This window comes from Balaenoptera acutorostrata, chromosome 6 (assembly GCF_949987535.1).
Source record: "Balaenoptera acutorostrata chromosome 6, mBalAcu1.1, whole genome shotgun sequence".
Lineage (NCBI taxonomy): Eukaryota > Metazoa > Chordata > Mammalia > Artiodactyla > Balaenopteridae > Balaenoptera > Balaenoptera acutorostrata.
This window is the reverse complement of record NC_080069.1, coordinates 117,094,392-117,108,076: the sequence shown is the minus strand read 5'-3', so window position 1 is coordinate 117,108,076 and position 13,685 is coordinate 117,094,392. Positions and strand designations below refer to the sequence as shown.

The 13,685-nt window shown below is 48.7% G+C and overlaps 1 protein-coding gene across 8 annotated transcripts in view; it reads right to left on the bottom strand.

Annotated features, from left to right (window-relative positions):
* Window positions 1-13,685, bottom strand: part of RALGPS1 (Ral GEF with PH domain and SH3 binding motif 1) — a 292,098-nt gene that overhangs the window by 47,681 nt on the left and 230,732 nt on the right. For all 8 annotated transcript variants that reach the window (XM_057548190.1, XM_057548193.1, XM_057548192.1 and 5 more), the window contains exons 9-10: window positions 6,443-6,580; window positions 3,925-4,018 (exon numbers count right to left, since the gene is read on the bottom strand). In XM_057548190.1, coding sequence (XP_057404173.1) covers window positions 3,925-4,018; window positions 6,443-6,580 — 232 coding nt within the window. The remainder of the gene's footprint in view (window positions 1-3,924; window positions 4,019-6,442; window positions 6,581-13,685) is intronic.

Genomic DNA, 13,685 nt, shown 5'->3' with positions numbered 1-13,685 from the left:
AAACTAGGTGGAGGAAACCCTGCTGTAGGCCTTTCAATAGAGCCGCTGTCTCGGGGGCTTCCCTGGTGGCGCAGTGGTTGAGAATCTGCCTGCCAATGCAGGGGACACGGGTTCGAGCCCTGGTCTGGGAAGATCCCACATGCCGCGGAGCAACTGGGCCCGTGAGCCACAATCACTGAGCCTGCGTCTGGAGCCTGTGCTCCGCAAAAAGAGAGGCCGTGATAGTGAGAGGCCTGCGCACTGCGATGAAGAGTGGCCCCCACTTGCTGCAACTAGAGAAAGCCCTCACACAGAAACGAAGACCCAACACAGCCATAAATAAATAAATTAAAAAAAAAAAAATAGAGCCGCTGTCTCTAAAACAGACCGCTTGCTCCCTGCCTCCATGGAGCCTGAGCCCTGCGTCCCCCTGCCGGCTGCACGAGAGGGCAGAGACTGAGAAGCCCTGGGCCTCACAGCACAGCAGGAGGCAAACCAGCCCCTCTCACACAGGGGAGCAGGGTCAGACGTCGCCTCCCTTCACGAGAGCCGTGGAATATCCAGATGAAGCCTCTCATGTGGAAGCAAGATGAAAAGAAACGGTGTGGCAAACTAGCAAACGTCCTCTCAGGAAAGAGAGAAAGAGGAAAGAAGAGAGCATTATCCAGATTGCCCAGCCCAGAAGGCAGCCCCAAGGAACACGAGGAAATCCCCCACGTCCTTTAGAACTCGGGCTGAATAAAAGAAAACCTGAAAAATGAGATGAGAACACAAACGGGTAAGATGAAAGGGGAGATTGGAAACCTAGGGGAACAAATCAAGGACTGAAACAAGAGAGGACCAGAGGAATACCAGAGTAGAAACAGACCATCCCAGTGACTGCTGATGAAGAAGATGGAGATTATAGCCATTAAAAAGAAGCTGATGGATTTGGAAGGCAGAGCATCCAACATATGGATTCCTGGAACGCTGGAAAGAGAAAAGCCAAGAAGTGGCACAGAAGTAGTCAAAGATAGAAACCAAAAGAATTCCTCTGTAATGAACAAAGAGCATACCCTGTTCCAGGGAAACCTGGTACAGAACCCTCCACTCCGAGGCATTCCTCTTGTGAAGCTTTTGAACCTCAAGGAATTCTTCACCCACCAGGTAGACAAAACAAGTTGCTTATAAGAGGGAAAAACCAGACTGGCGTGAGATTCGTCTACAGCGGCATCAAGTGCCAGAAGGCAGTGGCGCAGGCTCTGCGTGTCCTGAGGGAGGGAAGCAAAGGAGCCCAGCAAGTCAGATGCAAATGCTTTCATGAAAGAGATTGGAGGACTCTTTCGAAAGTGTAGGGCTTTCGTAAACCTACTTCATGACGAAACCCGGCTAAATAAGGGATTGATTTAAAATAAAGACTCCAGGAATGGAGAAGTGACAGGTGGTAAGAATCGAAAATGTTTCAAAACACGAAATAGTAGGAATTATGATTCCTGAACATGATGTGTATGTTATAAACTTGGATGACGTAGAAATAAGAAGATAACTCACAAGGATTTGGAAGATGGTGCAGTAGAGGTGAAGGAGGGGGGAGCTTGCTAACGATCTCATCTTTCATGACCAGAGTCAACGGACCCTGCTCACCATGGAAATCTAGTTAAAACAGAACTTAGGCACTCCAACCTCTTCATGTTTTTCCTGACCTCTTTTGTTAATCTTAGAAGGCCCTTTTAGGAAATAATATCTCTTGTGGTGGAGAAATATTTATTTGCAGAGCAGCAATTCCTTATGTTTTATTTCAGTTCCTTTTTCTGGTTAAATTAAAGTAAATACTTTTAATTAAAAATAGCAAGGGTGGTATAATCCAATTTTAATAAATTCTATTCTTGCATCCATCCATCTTTCTCCATATATATATATATATATATATATATATATATATATATATATACTTTCTATGCATAGAAAAATGTCCAAAATAATGTTCACTTGATGCCAACAGTCAGGCTTTCTAAGTGGTAGGAATTTGGGTAATTTTTCTTAAATAAAATAAAATAGACTAAAGGCTGAGGAAAACAAAGCACTGGTTGGGCTCCTTGGCCCAACGTCTCCAAAGCAGGTCGGGGCAACGTCATTAAGGTAAGAGGTAAGCCTGTGTCCTCTGGGGTGGAGACCAAGTCTCGGGGGGGTGAGTTGGGCCAGGGAGTGTGGGATGCTCAAGCAGAGTCACAAGCCCTGTGCGTCCCGTGTCACTCAGAGCCAGGGTCTTCCTGGGAAGGGACCCCCTCAGTGGTCTGGGCACGGGGCGAGAACGCAGCCTTCCTCCCTGAGTTTGTCCACTTGGACCACAACAAAGGGCCTTTGTGAAATCCAGGCATTAGGTGCTGGGGGTGTTCAATGTCCTTCAGAATGGAAGGCGTTATTACTCACAATCTGCAGCTCGTCCAAGGATTATCTCACGGCCAGAAGTATTTATAGACCATTTTTCTCCTTAAAGGATATTAGTGTTAATGAAAAACTACTGTCTCCTTAACCGCATTATTGGCACATGAATGGAAAGTATTACCCCAGATCCTAAGTGGGAATAATTTCCCACTCCGGGGTACTCTTTTCAGGAACAGCAAATGCTTTGTAAGTAAAAATGAGCAATTTGTGGCAAACGTAATTTTAATGGTAATCTCTGGCCTTTATTTATTGCTGTTATGATTATGTAACGGATCAAAATTTATTATATTCCATTTAAACAATACATTGTACAATAACAACTGAAGACATTATGTTTATGTTCCTAAAGATAGCCAATCATTAGAACCATGTGGGGAGCTTTGAAAAAATACAAATTTCCAGACCCTGCCCCCCCCCCACACACACCTGGATGGCTAGAAGGCTTCCTAGGTGTCTCTGATCCACAGCCAGGGCTGAGATCCACTCCTGCAGAGGTGGCAGGTGAAAAACCTTGAACAGCCATTCCCAAGGTCTTGGTGAGTGAAAAGGGGTAACCTGGGGTGTCTCTAGTGGCCACAGTTCTCTACAGTTTCCAGTGACTTTGACAAAGACCAAATCATCAAGTTGATCAAATTTTTAGACACAAAACTGGAAGAGATTTAAAAATATATTGGATAGCAGGCTTCAAAGGGATCATGCATGGTTTACTGGAAGCAACCAGTAAGATGAGATTTAAAAGAATACATGTAAAATTGACGTTTAGGGGGGAAAATGATCAGTTACAAGACGGCTGAGACTTGCCTCCATCATATATCAGGCCATATGAAAAGTCCTGAGGCTCTTAGCTGACCTCAAGCTCAAAGTGAGCCAAGAAGACATCCAATCAATACGGCAGACAGACCCAACGTGAAAAAACTTCTTTCTCCCTCTAAATACATAGATATGTTGGATAAATTCCCAGCTGCCACAAATGAAGAAAGAACTGAAAGCCAGAGCAGGTGAGTGGAAGATGAGGCCAAAGGGCCCACAGGGGTCTTCATGGGAACTGGGCCTATTCCATACGGGCGGCACGGGATGGAGACGGGGCCTCAGCCAGCGCCAGATGGCAAGAGTCCAGCAGCAAGCTGGGGCCCCAGGGAGCTGCCTCGTGCCTGAAACAGGCTCTCGGAGAACTCTGTTTGGCAGCCTGGAGATGTGGCTAGAAAGCTGTCCTCCCGCTCGGCGCCGAGTGGGGGGAGTCAGTCCTGAGAACCTGGAGCACTAAGCCTGCACCACACACAGCCGTGGAGCCCAAATTCACTCACGCTCCGCACTAGAAAAAGCCACGCTGAGAAGTTGACGGAACACCCTCCTTGGTCCGGTGGCACCTGTGGGGCTGGGGCGGGTGGGAGGAGACGCTCAGCAGCCCTGCTGCGGGCTCTGTGGGGTCAGAGGTCACCTTAGGCACACGTGCTGGGGGGGAGGTGCCGGTGCTGCTGCAGTGACCTCCCGCAAGCCCTGCAGGGGGCCGGGGGCACTTACTTGTAGTTGTCGTCTTCCACAAACTTCTGGAGCTCTTCAATGTAGCGCACGGACTTCAGGTACTTCTGCACGTGGGGCAGGGTTGTGAGGTGGTCTGGAGGAGGAGGACAAAACCCAGAGGCTTCAGTCTCTCCCCATCCCCAGGCCCCCCATGAGAAGCTCCTTAGGGACTGAGACATATATTCAGTCTTTCAACAGTTGCTGATGATCCCTTAGGCCGGGGGGCCTGTGCTGGGCCCAGAGGGGTCCCTCAGGAAGTGCCCCCCAGATGGCGGGGCCACAGACACCACACCCTGAGGTCACCACAGTTCCTTGGCTGGGGAAAGATGGGTCTTGGGGGAAAGATGGCCTCCAGCGAGGTGTGTGTGCCCTAAAACAGGTCTCCACTGGAGTAACTGGCCAAGCCTCCCACGCTTTGCCCAACCTCATGTGACAAGAATGCAAGAAAGAATGAACCCCATCCAGCCTGGTGTGCAGGCCCAACCCAGATCCTGGCACAGCCTGAGAGTCTGGCCCACGGGCTGGAGCTGCTGCACCCTGAGAGGAAAGGGAAGGGCCTAGACGCTTGAGCACCTGTGCTGGGCCAGGCTCTGCACCCGGTGAATTCTAGAAGCCAGCTGCCTCAACCTTTGCACCTGCCTCATTTCAGGGAGTAAGATGTCAACTGCACACAGGAGGAAGCCATGGCAACTTGCCAGGTCACACTGCTGAGAAGTTTTGACCCCGGGTCACCTGCGGCCTCGGCCACACTGCCCTGTCTCTCTGTTCCGGGGTGACTGACATCAGGTGCACTCCCCAGACCGTCACAGTCACTGCACTCTTTCTGAGGGGGCCGTAAACCCCCTCTGCCATTCGTTCCCCACAGGGTGGGACAGACCAGTTAAGGAGAGAGGTTGAGGCAGTGGAGGACGCTGTGGAGAGGAGCGGAGAGAGGGTAGGGAAGGGCCCTCGCTTTCCCGGGGTGGGGGTGCAGCCGGGTGCCGCGAGGAGCCCCTGATGGCTCTGCCTCGTAACTGTGAGATTCTCAGCAGGTCATTCTCTTTCTCTACGGCCTCGGTGTTCTCGTCTCTGAAATGGGGATAATGACCCCTACTTCACGGAGCTGACGACGGGGAAGGGGCAGGGGAACATAATGGTAGTAAGAGTGAGCATTTCCTGAGCCCTAATGAAATGCTGGGGCGGGTGGTAGTAAGAGTGAGCATTTCCTGGGCCCTAATGAAATGCTGGGGCGGGTGGTAGTAAGAGTGAGCATTTCCTGAGCCCTAAGCGGGCTAAGGGCTCTGCACAGTCATGTCCCCATCTTTACTATGAGAAAAGTTCAGACTTAGGACAAAGTGACTTTTCAGGAGGCGGAGCCAAGACGTGAAACCACATCTGTCTGACCCCAAAGCTGTGTATGTAATTGCTCTGCTGGCCAGCAGGACCAGTGTCGAGGTCCTTGACTGGAAAGGGCACTGGGAACACAGTCCCCTCCCTGTTCCTCTGGGCAGAAGGAGAACTGGTCTGGAAGTGCGGACGCTTGTAGAGGCGGCACTCATGAGCAGACCTTTTGCCTGTGTGGGCCCCCCTGCAGTGGCCTTACCACATGGAGGCTGTTGGTTTCTCCCACCCTACGTACTGGAGGTGGTGTTGGTCTCTTCCTTGTCCCGCTTTGCTGCTTCCAGACTTTTACTCCCCCCCGTCCTGTGAAAACCTGCTCCAAGGAGGCACACTCCTGCAGCTCGGCCACCCTCCTCCTCTTCTCTGCTGACTTCTGCCGCCTGGCGCCCTGGTCACTCAGGCCCATTCCTGGAGAACCGGGGCACCCGGCTCACAGTCAAGCCCCATCCCCCAACGTCCACGTGGACGGCCCATCGGCATTGCCAACAACACCTCCTCCAACCATCTCAGATGCCCACCATCACGGTCACCCTTTGGATCTGGTCACACGTGTGGCAGAGCCTGGCCAGTTGTTGATCAAGTCATTTCCCTGTTCCCTCTAGGCCCGCAGCTCCGTTGCATTCCTGGCCTCCCTCGGCAGAAGTGATGAGCACCACGCGCAAGTCTGGTCCATAAATCCCACTCTGGTATGATTCTCTCTCCTTCTGCATCTGCCAGCTGGATGTAGAGGTCAGTGGAGGACTCGGGGCCATGGGACATGGCAGAGCCATAAGATAGAGGAGCCCAAGTACCTGAATCTGCTCGGAGGAGAGCCACCCAGGAGCTGCCCACAAAGCTCTTCATGAATGAAGGACCTGGGCTCTGCCACTCATTGGACGTGTGACCTCAGACAAGTGACTACACTGTTTTCAGCCTCAGTTTCCTCATCTGTGATACAGAGATGGTAACATCTAGTATGCATAGTCTCTGAAGATCAAACATGCTTATAAAGGAACCAGAACGTGTTTGATACTCAAGATATCAAAATGAAGAGCTTTGTGGGGACTACCTGGTTTCTAGAGCTTTCTCACTGATAAGGTGCTGGACCCAAATTTCGGTGATGTAAAATTTCACAATTCCAACAATCAGGGGTACTAACCGTAGCTGCAGGAGACTTGTAAATCCGCAATTATTCGAAGAATATTGTTCATCTGATTGGATCTTTGTTCGTTTTCCATGATGCTGCCTGAGGCAGGATATGCAGAATCAATGTAGATTAAATCCAGAAGATAGATGCCTAAAATTAAGGAAGATATTTAATGATGGTAGGCGTTCACCATGAATCAGAAGAAAATGGCACAAAACAGACCTGCTGTGCTAGAAGGTATAGGGTGACATGGAAAAATGCGGTATGATTTGGACTTCATTTCCAATCCTGACTACTAACTTTTCACATAGACTGCTCAACTTTAAATCAAACATCTGAGCAACAACCAAAATGAATGCTGGCAAGATTTTAGCATTTCTAGTTCATACACTCTCCAGCAACAAGGGTTATTACCTGTAACCCAGCTGGAAAATAACAGGACATGAAAGGGATGAATGAATACTTGTGTTTTTTACCAACCACTGCAGTTTAATAGGTCTAAGGTGCCATATCCAGGAGAACACTGTCTGAATTCAGTTCTTCATTTATTCACTTAGCTGTGTGTCTATTTGTTTATCTATCTGTCCATGTATACACATACACACACCCCAAATCATAAATTAAAGAACAAAAGAAGAAGTCGAAAAAGCAACAGTCCTTGGTACAAAGAACTAAGGCTAGACAGAGATTTCTGCTGAGGGTGCTTAATAAGGAAATAACACGTGTTATGAAAACATTGCTGTGATAGGCCAGTGCAGAGCCTCAGCATGGCCTCATTGCATCACCCCAGGGGGAATTCGGGACAAGCCACCTGGCCAGGGATGGGAAAACAGGACTGGCTGTGGGGTGTGGCCCAGCTGACTGGCTTGCTGCAGGGCCACAGTTTAGTCTCTCTGGAGATGTGCATGGACAACGGGTGGCATATCCTTCCAGCAGCCCCCCATGAGTACTGCCACTACACCGTAATATTGGAGGGGTTGAGCAGCAGTAGTGATGTAAAGCAGAATTTAAGGCAGAAAACATTGAACAAGGCAAAGAGGAGTGATTGATATTAATGAAAGGCACAGTGGATTGAGAAGATCTAATGATTACTAACTTCTATGCATAAAGCAACATTGCACCAAAATATACAAAGCAAAAAAGTGCCAAAAATGAAAAGTGGATTCAAGAAAGCCACAAACATGGAGGGAGCCTTTGGTATGTCTCTTCGAGAATGTGTGTGTGTGTGCGCACATATGTATGTACATACAAAAATATACCCATATACATAAATGCATCTACAGATATACATATGTATGTATGTGTCCATATATAAATGTAGTATTTAAGTAACAAAATTAACAAGCTTGGTGTTACATAAATAAAAATATAATTCTTTTTAAATACTCATGGAATGCTTACAAACACTGATTATATGCTAGTCTATAAAAAAAAGCTCAATAAGCTCCAAAAAGTAAATGTCATATTATCTGCTCTCTTTGACCTTACAGTACATCTAGGATTTAACAATAAATATAGAAAAAATTCTAACTGTTTGTTAAACACACACACACACACACACACACATACACAAACACACACACGCTCATAAGCAACTCTCAGGTCAAAGAAAAAACAAAAAAATCTAAAATAAGAAATCTATTCATAGACAATGACAATACGAACACTACATATCAAAATTTATGGGATCAGACCAAAGTGGTAATCAGAGGAAAATTTATAGCCTTGAAAGTTTACTATTAAACTACTAAGAATGATAACAAATGTAATTAACCAGGTACTTAATATTAAAGTTGTAGTTTTTTTGCATGGCTGGACAAGCACTACACTGACTTACACATTCATTATGTTATTTGCTCTTATAAAACCCATTTTACAGAGGAGGAAAAGGAAACGCACAGAGGATGTTTAACTCGCTCCAGGTCACATAGCCAGTAAATGATGGGGATGGGAGCTGAACGCAAGCCTGCCTCCGCAGAGTACATGCTTCCTGCCATCGCAGTGGACTGCTGGTGCTGGATACCATGAGTCATTCGTCTGCTTTTAAAATAGCTACACATTTTTACGGGAAACTGTTAATCACAGAAACATATGCTAGCACTTCTCATAGGAATCATTTCCACTTCCCTTCTTTTTAGTGGCACCATGTTTCCAAAATTTTAAAAATTAGAAGTCATTTCCCTTGTATAGAAGCTCCAAGTTTGTAACATTTAAGTCCACAGATTTATTATTTCTCGACTTTGTTTTTCCTCTCCCCTCTTAAAAATGTAACTCGGCTACCTCCCCAAGGATTCAGCAATGGCAATCCCGAAAATCCCATTAACGCTTCAACCACAACAAAAAGTACCCCCTAGTGCTGAGTGTGAGGTGAGGGGATAAGGGACACGAGGCAGCTTTGTTCCAGAGGCCAACATTGTGCAGACCCGAACGCAGCTGGCTCTGAGCAGCAGAGTGAAGCTCAGCCCAGGAGCAGGGACACCGAGGAGCAGGATATGGGAAATGGGAGAGAACTGATGTTTCCTGGGATTTGCTACAAGACGGGAACCTCCCCCTCTCCTGTGATCCTCCCATCAACCCCATGGGGAGGTTGAGGAGAAAACTGAAGTTCAGAGAGATTAAGAAATGAGCCTGAGGCCTCAGAGCGAGTGTGTTGGATTTGAACCCAGGTCTGTCTGGCTCCAGTGCCTGTTCCGACCCACTCACTGGACATGAGAAACACATGAGGAATCAGTCGCCTTTTCTCAAATAACACCCTCGGCATGGAAGGCTCACCCTCCGCTGACCTGTGAGGACCGGGGCTGGCCCCTCTGCATCCTCTCAGGTCCTGGCTCTGCAAACAGAGGCCAGGAGAAGCTCGCCTTCGAAGGGGCCGGAGACCATTTCCACCCCAGCTGCTGCCTGCCCCCTCGGGGCATGGGGAGCTCACTACTTCATAAGAGCAAACCCCACTGTAGAGTGTCCATCACCCTCCTCCACAAAACACCTATCCGTTCCCCTGACCTGAGAGTCCAGGCCAGGGCCACCACATGTGAGGACGGAGGGGACCTCCCAAAGGAGGCCTCCTGGCCCTGGCGGCCGGGGCAGACCCCAAGCCTCAGCAACACCTGGACAGAATTCCCATATGAACAGCATATCCCTCCCAAAGCAGCAAATCTACAGGTAATACTGCACAAATCCAGGGAAATCTTCTCAGTATTGTCATTAGCCTATAACTGGGAATATTTAAAAGCCTAAACCGTGATGAAATCATCAGAATAGCCACCTCCCACTTGTGCTGGGCCAGTGCAGCACGAAGCCTGACACACAGCACTCACCACAGCCGCCATTAGATACTTATTGGCCTCGTTCATGTATCTACTGTCTGACTTTATTAAAGTTCCCCCATCAGACTTTATTAAAACCCCTCTGAGGAGGAAGTGTCCTGTTCCACAAGCTCAACCCCAGCAGCTGGAACAGAGCACACAGGAGCTGCTTGGTGAACATTAGTTGAAAGAAGGAAGGTATGAATGAAGGCATACTTTGTTCCACAAAATAACCTTACAAAGTACATCATTACCCTCACTTCAGAGCTGAAGAAAGAGACACTGAGAGTCAAGTGATGGTTATAATAAGACTGAGCACTTACTGTGCTCCAGGTCCTAAACTAAGAGCTTTGCCCTGTTCATCGATTTGCCATAACCATGCTGTTATCAGGGAGGTTTTATCTCTACAGAGGAAGAAGCTGAAGCTGAGAGCGCTGCATCGCTTGTCACACAGCTGGGAAGTGGCAGAGGCAAGATTTGAACACACGTCAGTCCAGGCTGCCATACTGTCAAGTCCTTCTTTGACCCCAGCCAGATCCCCTGGAGCCTGGCAGCTGGTGAGGCAGGATGGGGCACAGCTGACCCCACAGGCATCCAGGCCATGGCTCTCCCTGCCTGACACCCCCTTGGGGTCAACACTCTCCAGGAGGGCTGACGACTACACGGTGGCTGCATCGTCCACCTCCTCCCCGCGGCCTCCCTGGCACCCATCGTGACACATCTGTCCCAGGTCCCATCGTCAGCGGGCCCACCATGGCCTGGGGGCCCTGCCAGCTCTGCCCCGTGACACACAGCAGTGGTGGAAGTGGGAGAGCGTGGGGCTTGGAGCCAGGAGACTTGGAACACTGGCTCTGCCGCCTACCAGCTGGGTGGCCTCAGGCAAGCCTTTCTGCCTCCCGGGACCTGTGTTTCCTTGCCTGTGACTGGGGATAATGATGGTGATTGTGAAGTCTCCCGGCCCAGGGCCTGGACCACTGAGGTGCCCGTGAAGCTGAGCTGACCCCGAGCCTGGCTCCATGGTGAGGCCCCACTTGGAACGGGAGCGGGACGCCCGCGGGAGAGGCGCACCCAGCCGGGTTTGCCATAACTGTGGATGGCGCCCAGATGCTGACCATGTGCGGCCACCTACCTCAGACGACCAGCTCTGGGAGCTTCCGTCTGGATTGAGACAGCACAGCTGGGATGTCTCAGCTCCCTTCCTTTCATACAGCGTTACTGCGGCAAAAGACACCGTGTTGTTGGCCTTGTCAAGACGGACAGTAACGGGACCGGCTACTGGTCCTGGCGGCTGTGAGGCTGAGCAGTGCCAGGGGCTGGGGCTAGACTGGGAGGTGCAGACGCACTGGAGGAAACAACCATAATAGTAACAGCTACTGTCTGCGACAGGAGAGGCTGGCCTTGCTTGTACCACAGCATCCTCACCGCAACTGGCACGGCACAGTAGGTGTTCTCATTTCTTCACTTTACAGATTAGGCAATGGAAGCTTACAGAGCAAAAGTGACTCATCTAAGACCGCACAACCTACAAGTGGGGGAATCAGGATTTGAATTCATGCCCGCCTGACCCCAAAGATTTGGGACAGAGAGCAGTGCTGAAAGTTGGGGGCTGGGAGTCCTGGCTGGCACAGGGACGAGGGTGCCAGAGTCAGAGCTGGGGCTGCGAGGACCCCTCCTGTGGCCTGCCACCCACCCGAGGACACGGCTGGCAGCCGGCGTCCACTCTGTGGCTTGCCTGCCTGCAGACTCAACCTCCTGTGAGATGGACAGCTACCCAGAACATGTTCTGTTCCCTCCTGCCACACCCCACACAGGGCCTGGTGACACCGCTGTTGCTGCAACAGGGGTGCCGACCAGCCTGCCATGGTGAGGCAGAGAGCCCCGGGGCCGGGGAGGAGCAGCCCTCCGCTGGCTCTGCTGTGGATGTCTCCCCAGCTGGGTTGGTCCCAAGCCCAGGGGCATGTGGCCAAACCTTCTTCCTGACAGTGAATCCAGGCCCCCTGCCAGGGGTGCCCACAAGACACCCTGGCCCTGAGGAGGGAGTGTCAGGCTGACAAAGGAGGTGCTCTCCTGAACAGACCCTTCTCTTAAGCTGAGGGACACCAGGCTCCGTGGTGCAGAGCCTGCTTGAAGCTGGGCGCTCCGAGTCTCCCAGAGCCAAAGCCCGCGGCTGGCACCGGGCTTCACCGCCAGCCCAGAAACTGACTGCTCTCTTGTTTCTCCCATCGCCACCCGTCTCACTTCCATCCCGAGTCTGGTTTTGGTTTTTCTCACACAGCTATCTATTTAATAAGGAAAATTCTGCTGTGTTGAGGGGAAAAAACCCTCCACAGCATAAAAATATGCCACATTTCCATCTTATGCTTTCCATTTTCTTTCTCTCTTTCTTTTAAAGTTTGAGATGAAAGACTTTTTTCCCATGTTCTCCTGCTCTGCTTTGAAAAGATCACTTTCAAACTTCAGAAATGAGGAGTGCTGGCACCCAGAACTATACTTGTGTGGTTTGATCACATAAACTGTCCTGATAAATTCCAAATGAAATAACAGAGCAGCAGCTCATTAGGGTTTTGTTTTTGTTTTTGTTTTTGTTTTTTATGAGAGCACAAAGCGATGCCATCAACTGCAGAAGGAGATCTCAGTGGGCGGCTCACGCTCCCTGTCTGAGGCAGAAGACTGAGTGTTAATTAGTGCTCGTTAATTAGTATCAGTTGTGTAAAACATGGACTTAGAACAAATCCTCATCTAAAGAATATTCCTCAAGTGAAATGTGTTGGAAGCTGGCTGACATTGAGACAAACGTTTCCCAGGTCTGCAGAAAGGGGGCAGGGCCAGGCAGCCACATGTCAGGTGGTCAGAGACCATGTTTCTTAGAGGAGCACATGGCCTCCTGTTTTTCTTGGTGTTGGGGCCCGTGAATCACAAAGGCACGTGAACAAAGCCTTGCAGCCCACAGAGAATCTCCTCTGGCTCCCCGAGGTCAAATGAGGACACAACCACAGATCCCCGCCCCCCCACTCCCCCACCCCCCCACCCCGCCCTGGGGATTACCTGGTAATCTACAGGGGCAATGGAATGGCCTACTGTTTGCAAAGGTTCTCCTAAGAGCTGTGGGATTGTGTAGCATGTGCTGGTATTCTGACCAGCAGTAAGAAAGGGCATAAGGAGAGGGCATTAATCTGGTGATTATTATTCGGCTTGTTTTGTGCTAGACACTGTGCTAAGTAAATTACATGTACTATCTAATTTAATCCTTCAACAATTCTATTGGCAGTAGAGAAGAAACGTACTTTTTGTCTACCTAACATCTATTCCCAATTTTTTTTTTTTATTTTTTTTATTCCCAATTCTTTTGGAAACAGCCTTCACTTTTCCTTTGGGGGAAACCATACCTCCCATACTTGTAACCCATGTGGTTTTGATAGGTCTGAAGCAATTTCATTCCATCCCCTGACCCAGGGGTAAAAACAAATTTTAAAAAAGAACCATTTGGGAAAGGAAAAAAACACTCTAAAAAATTCAGAGATGAAAGAAGGAATTAAAATCACAAACTATCTACATATAGGATGCAATCAAAATCATATAACTCTGCTCAGAGAAAAATTCATAGTCTCAAATGCTTATATTAATAATTAAGAAAGATAAAAAAGAAATGAACTTAGTGTTCATTATAGAGAACTAAAAAGAACAAAAGAAAGTAGGAGAAAGCATTAAAAATATAAAATCAGAAATATTTATCACTGCAGAGTGATAAATAAAACTGAAAGTTGGTTCTTTGAAAAAGTCAATAAAGTAGACAATCCTTTGGTATGTATGATGGAGGAAAAAACAAAAGAAAGGTAAAAACACAGATGTGCATTGTTAGGGATGAGAGAAGGGATATGATTTCAAATATGGAGAAGTTAAAATAGTAGTATGTGCAATTTTTATGCCAACATATTTGAAAATGTAGATGAAAT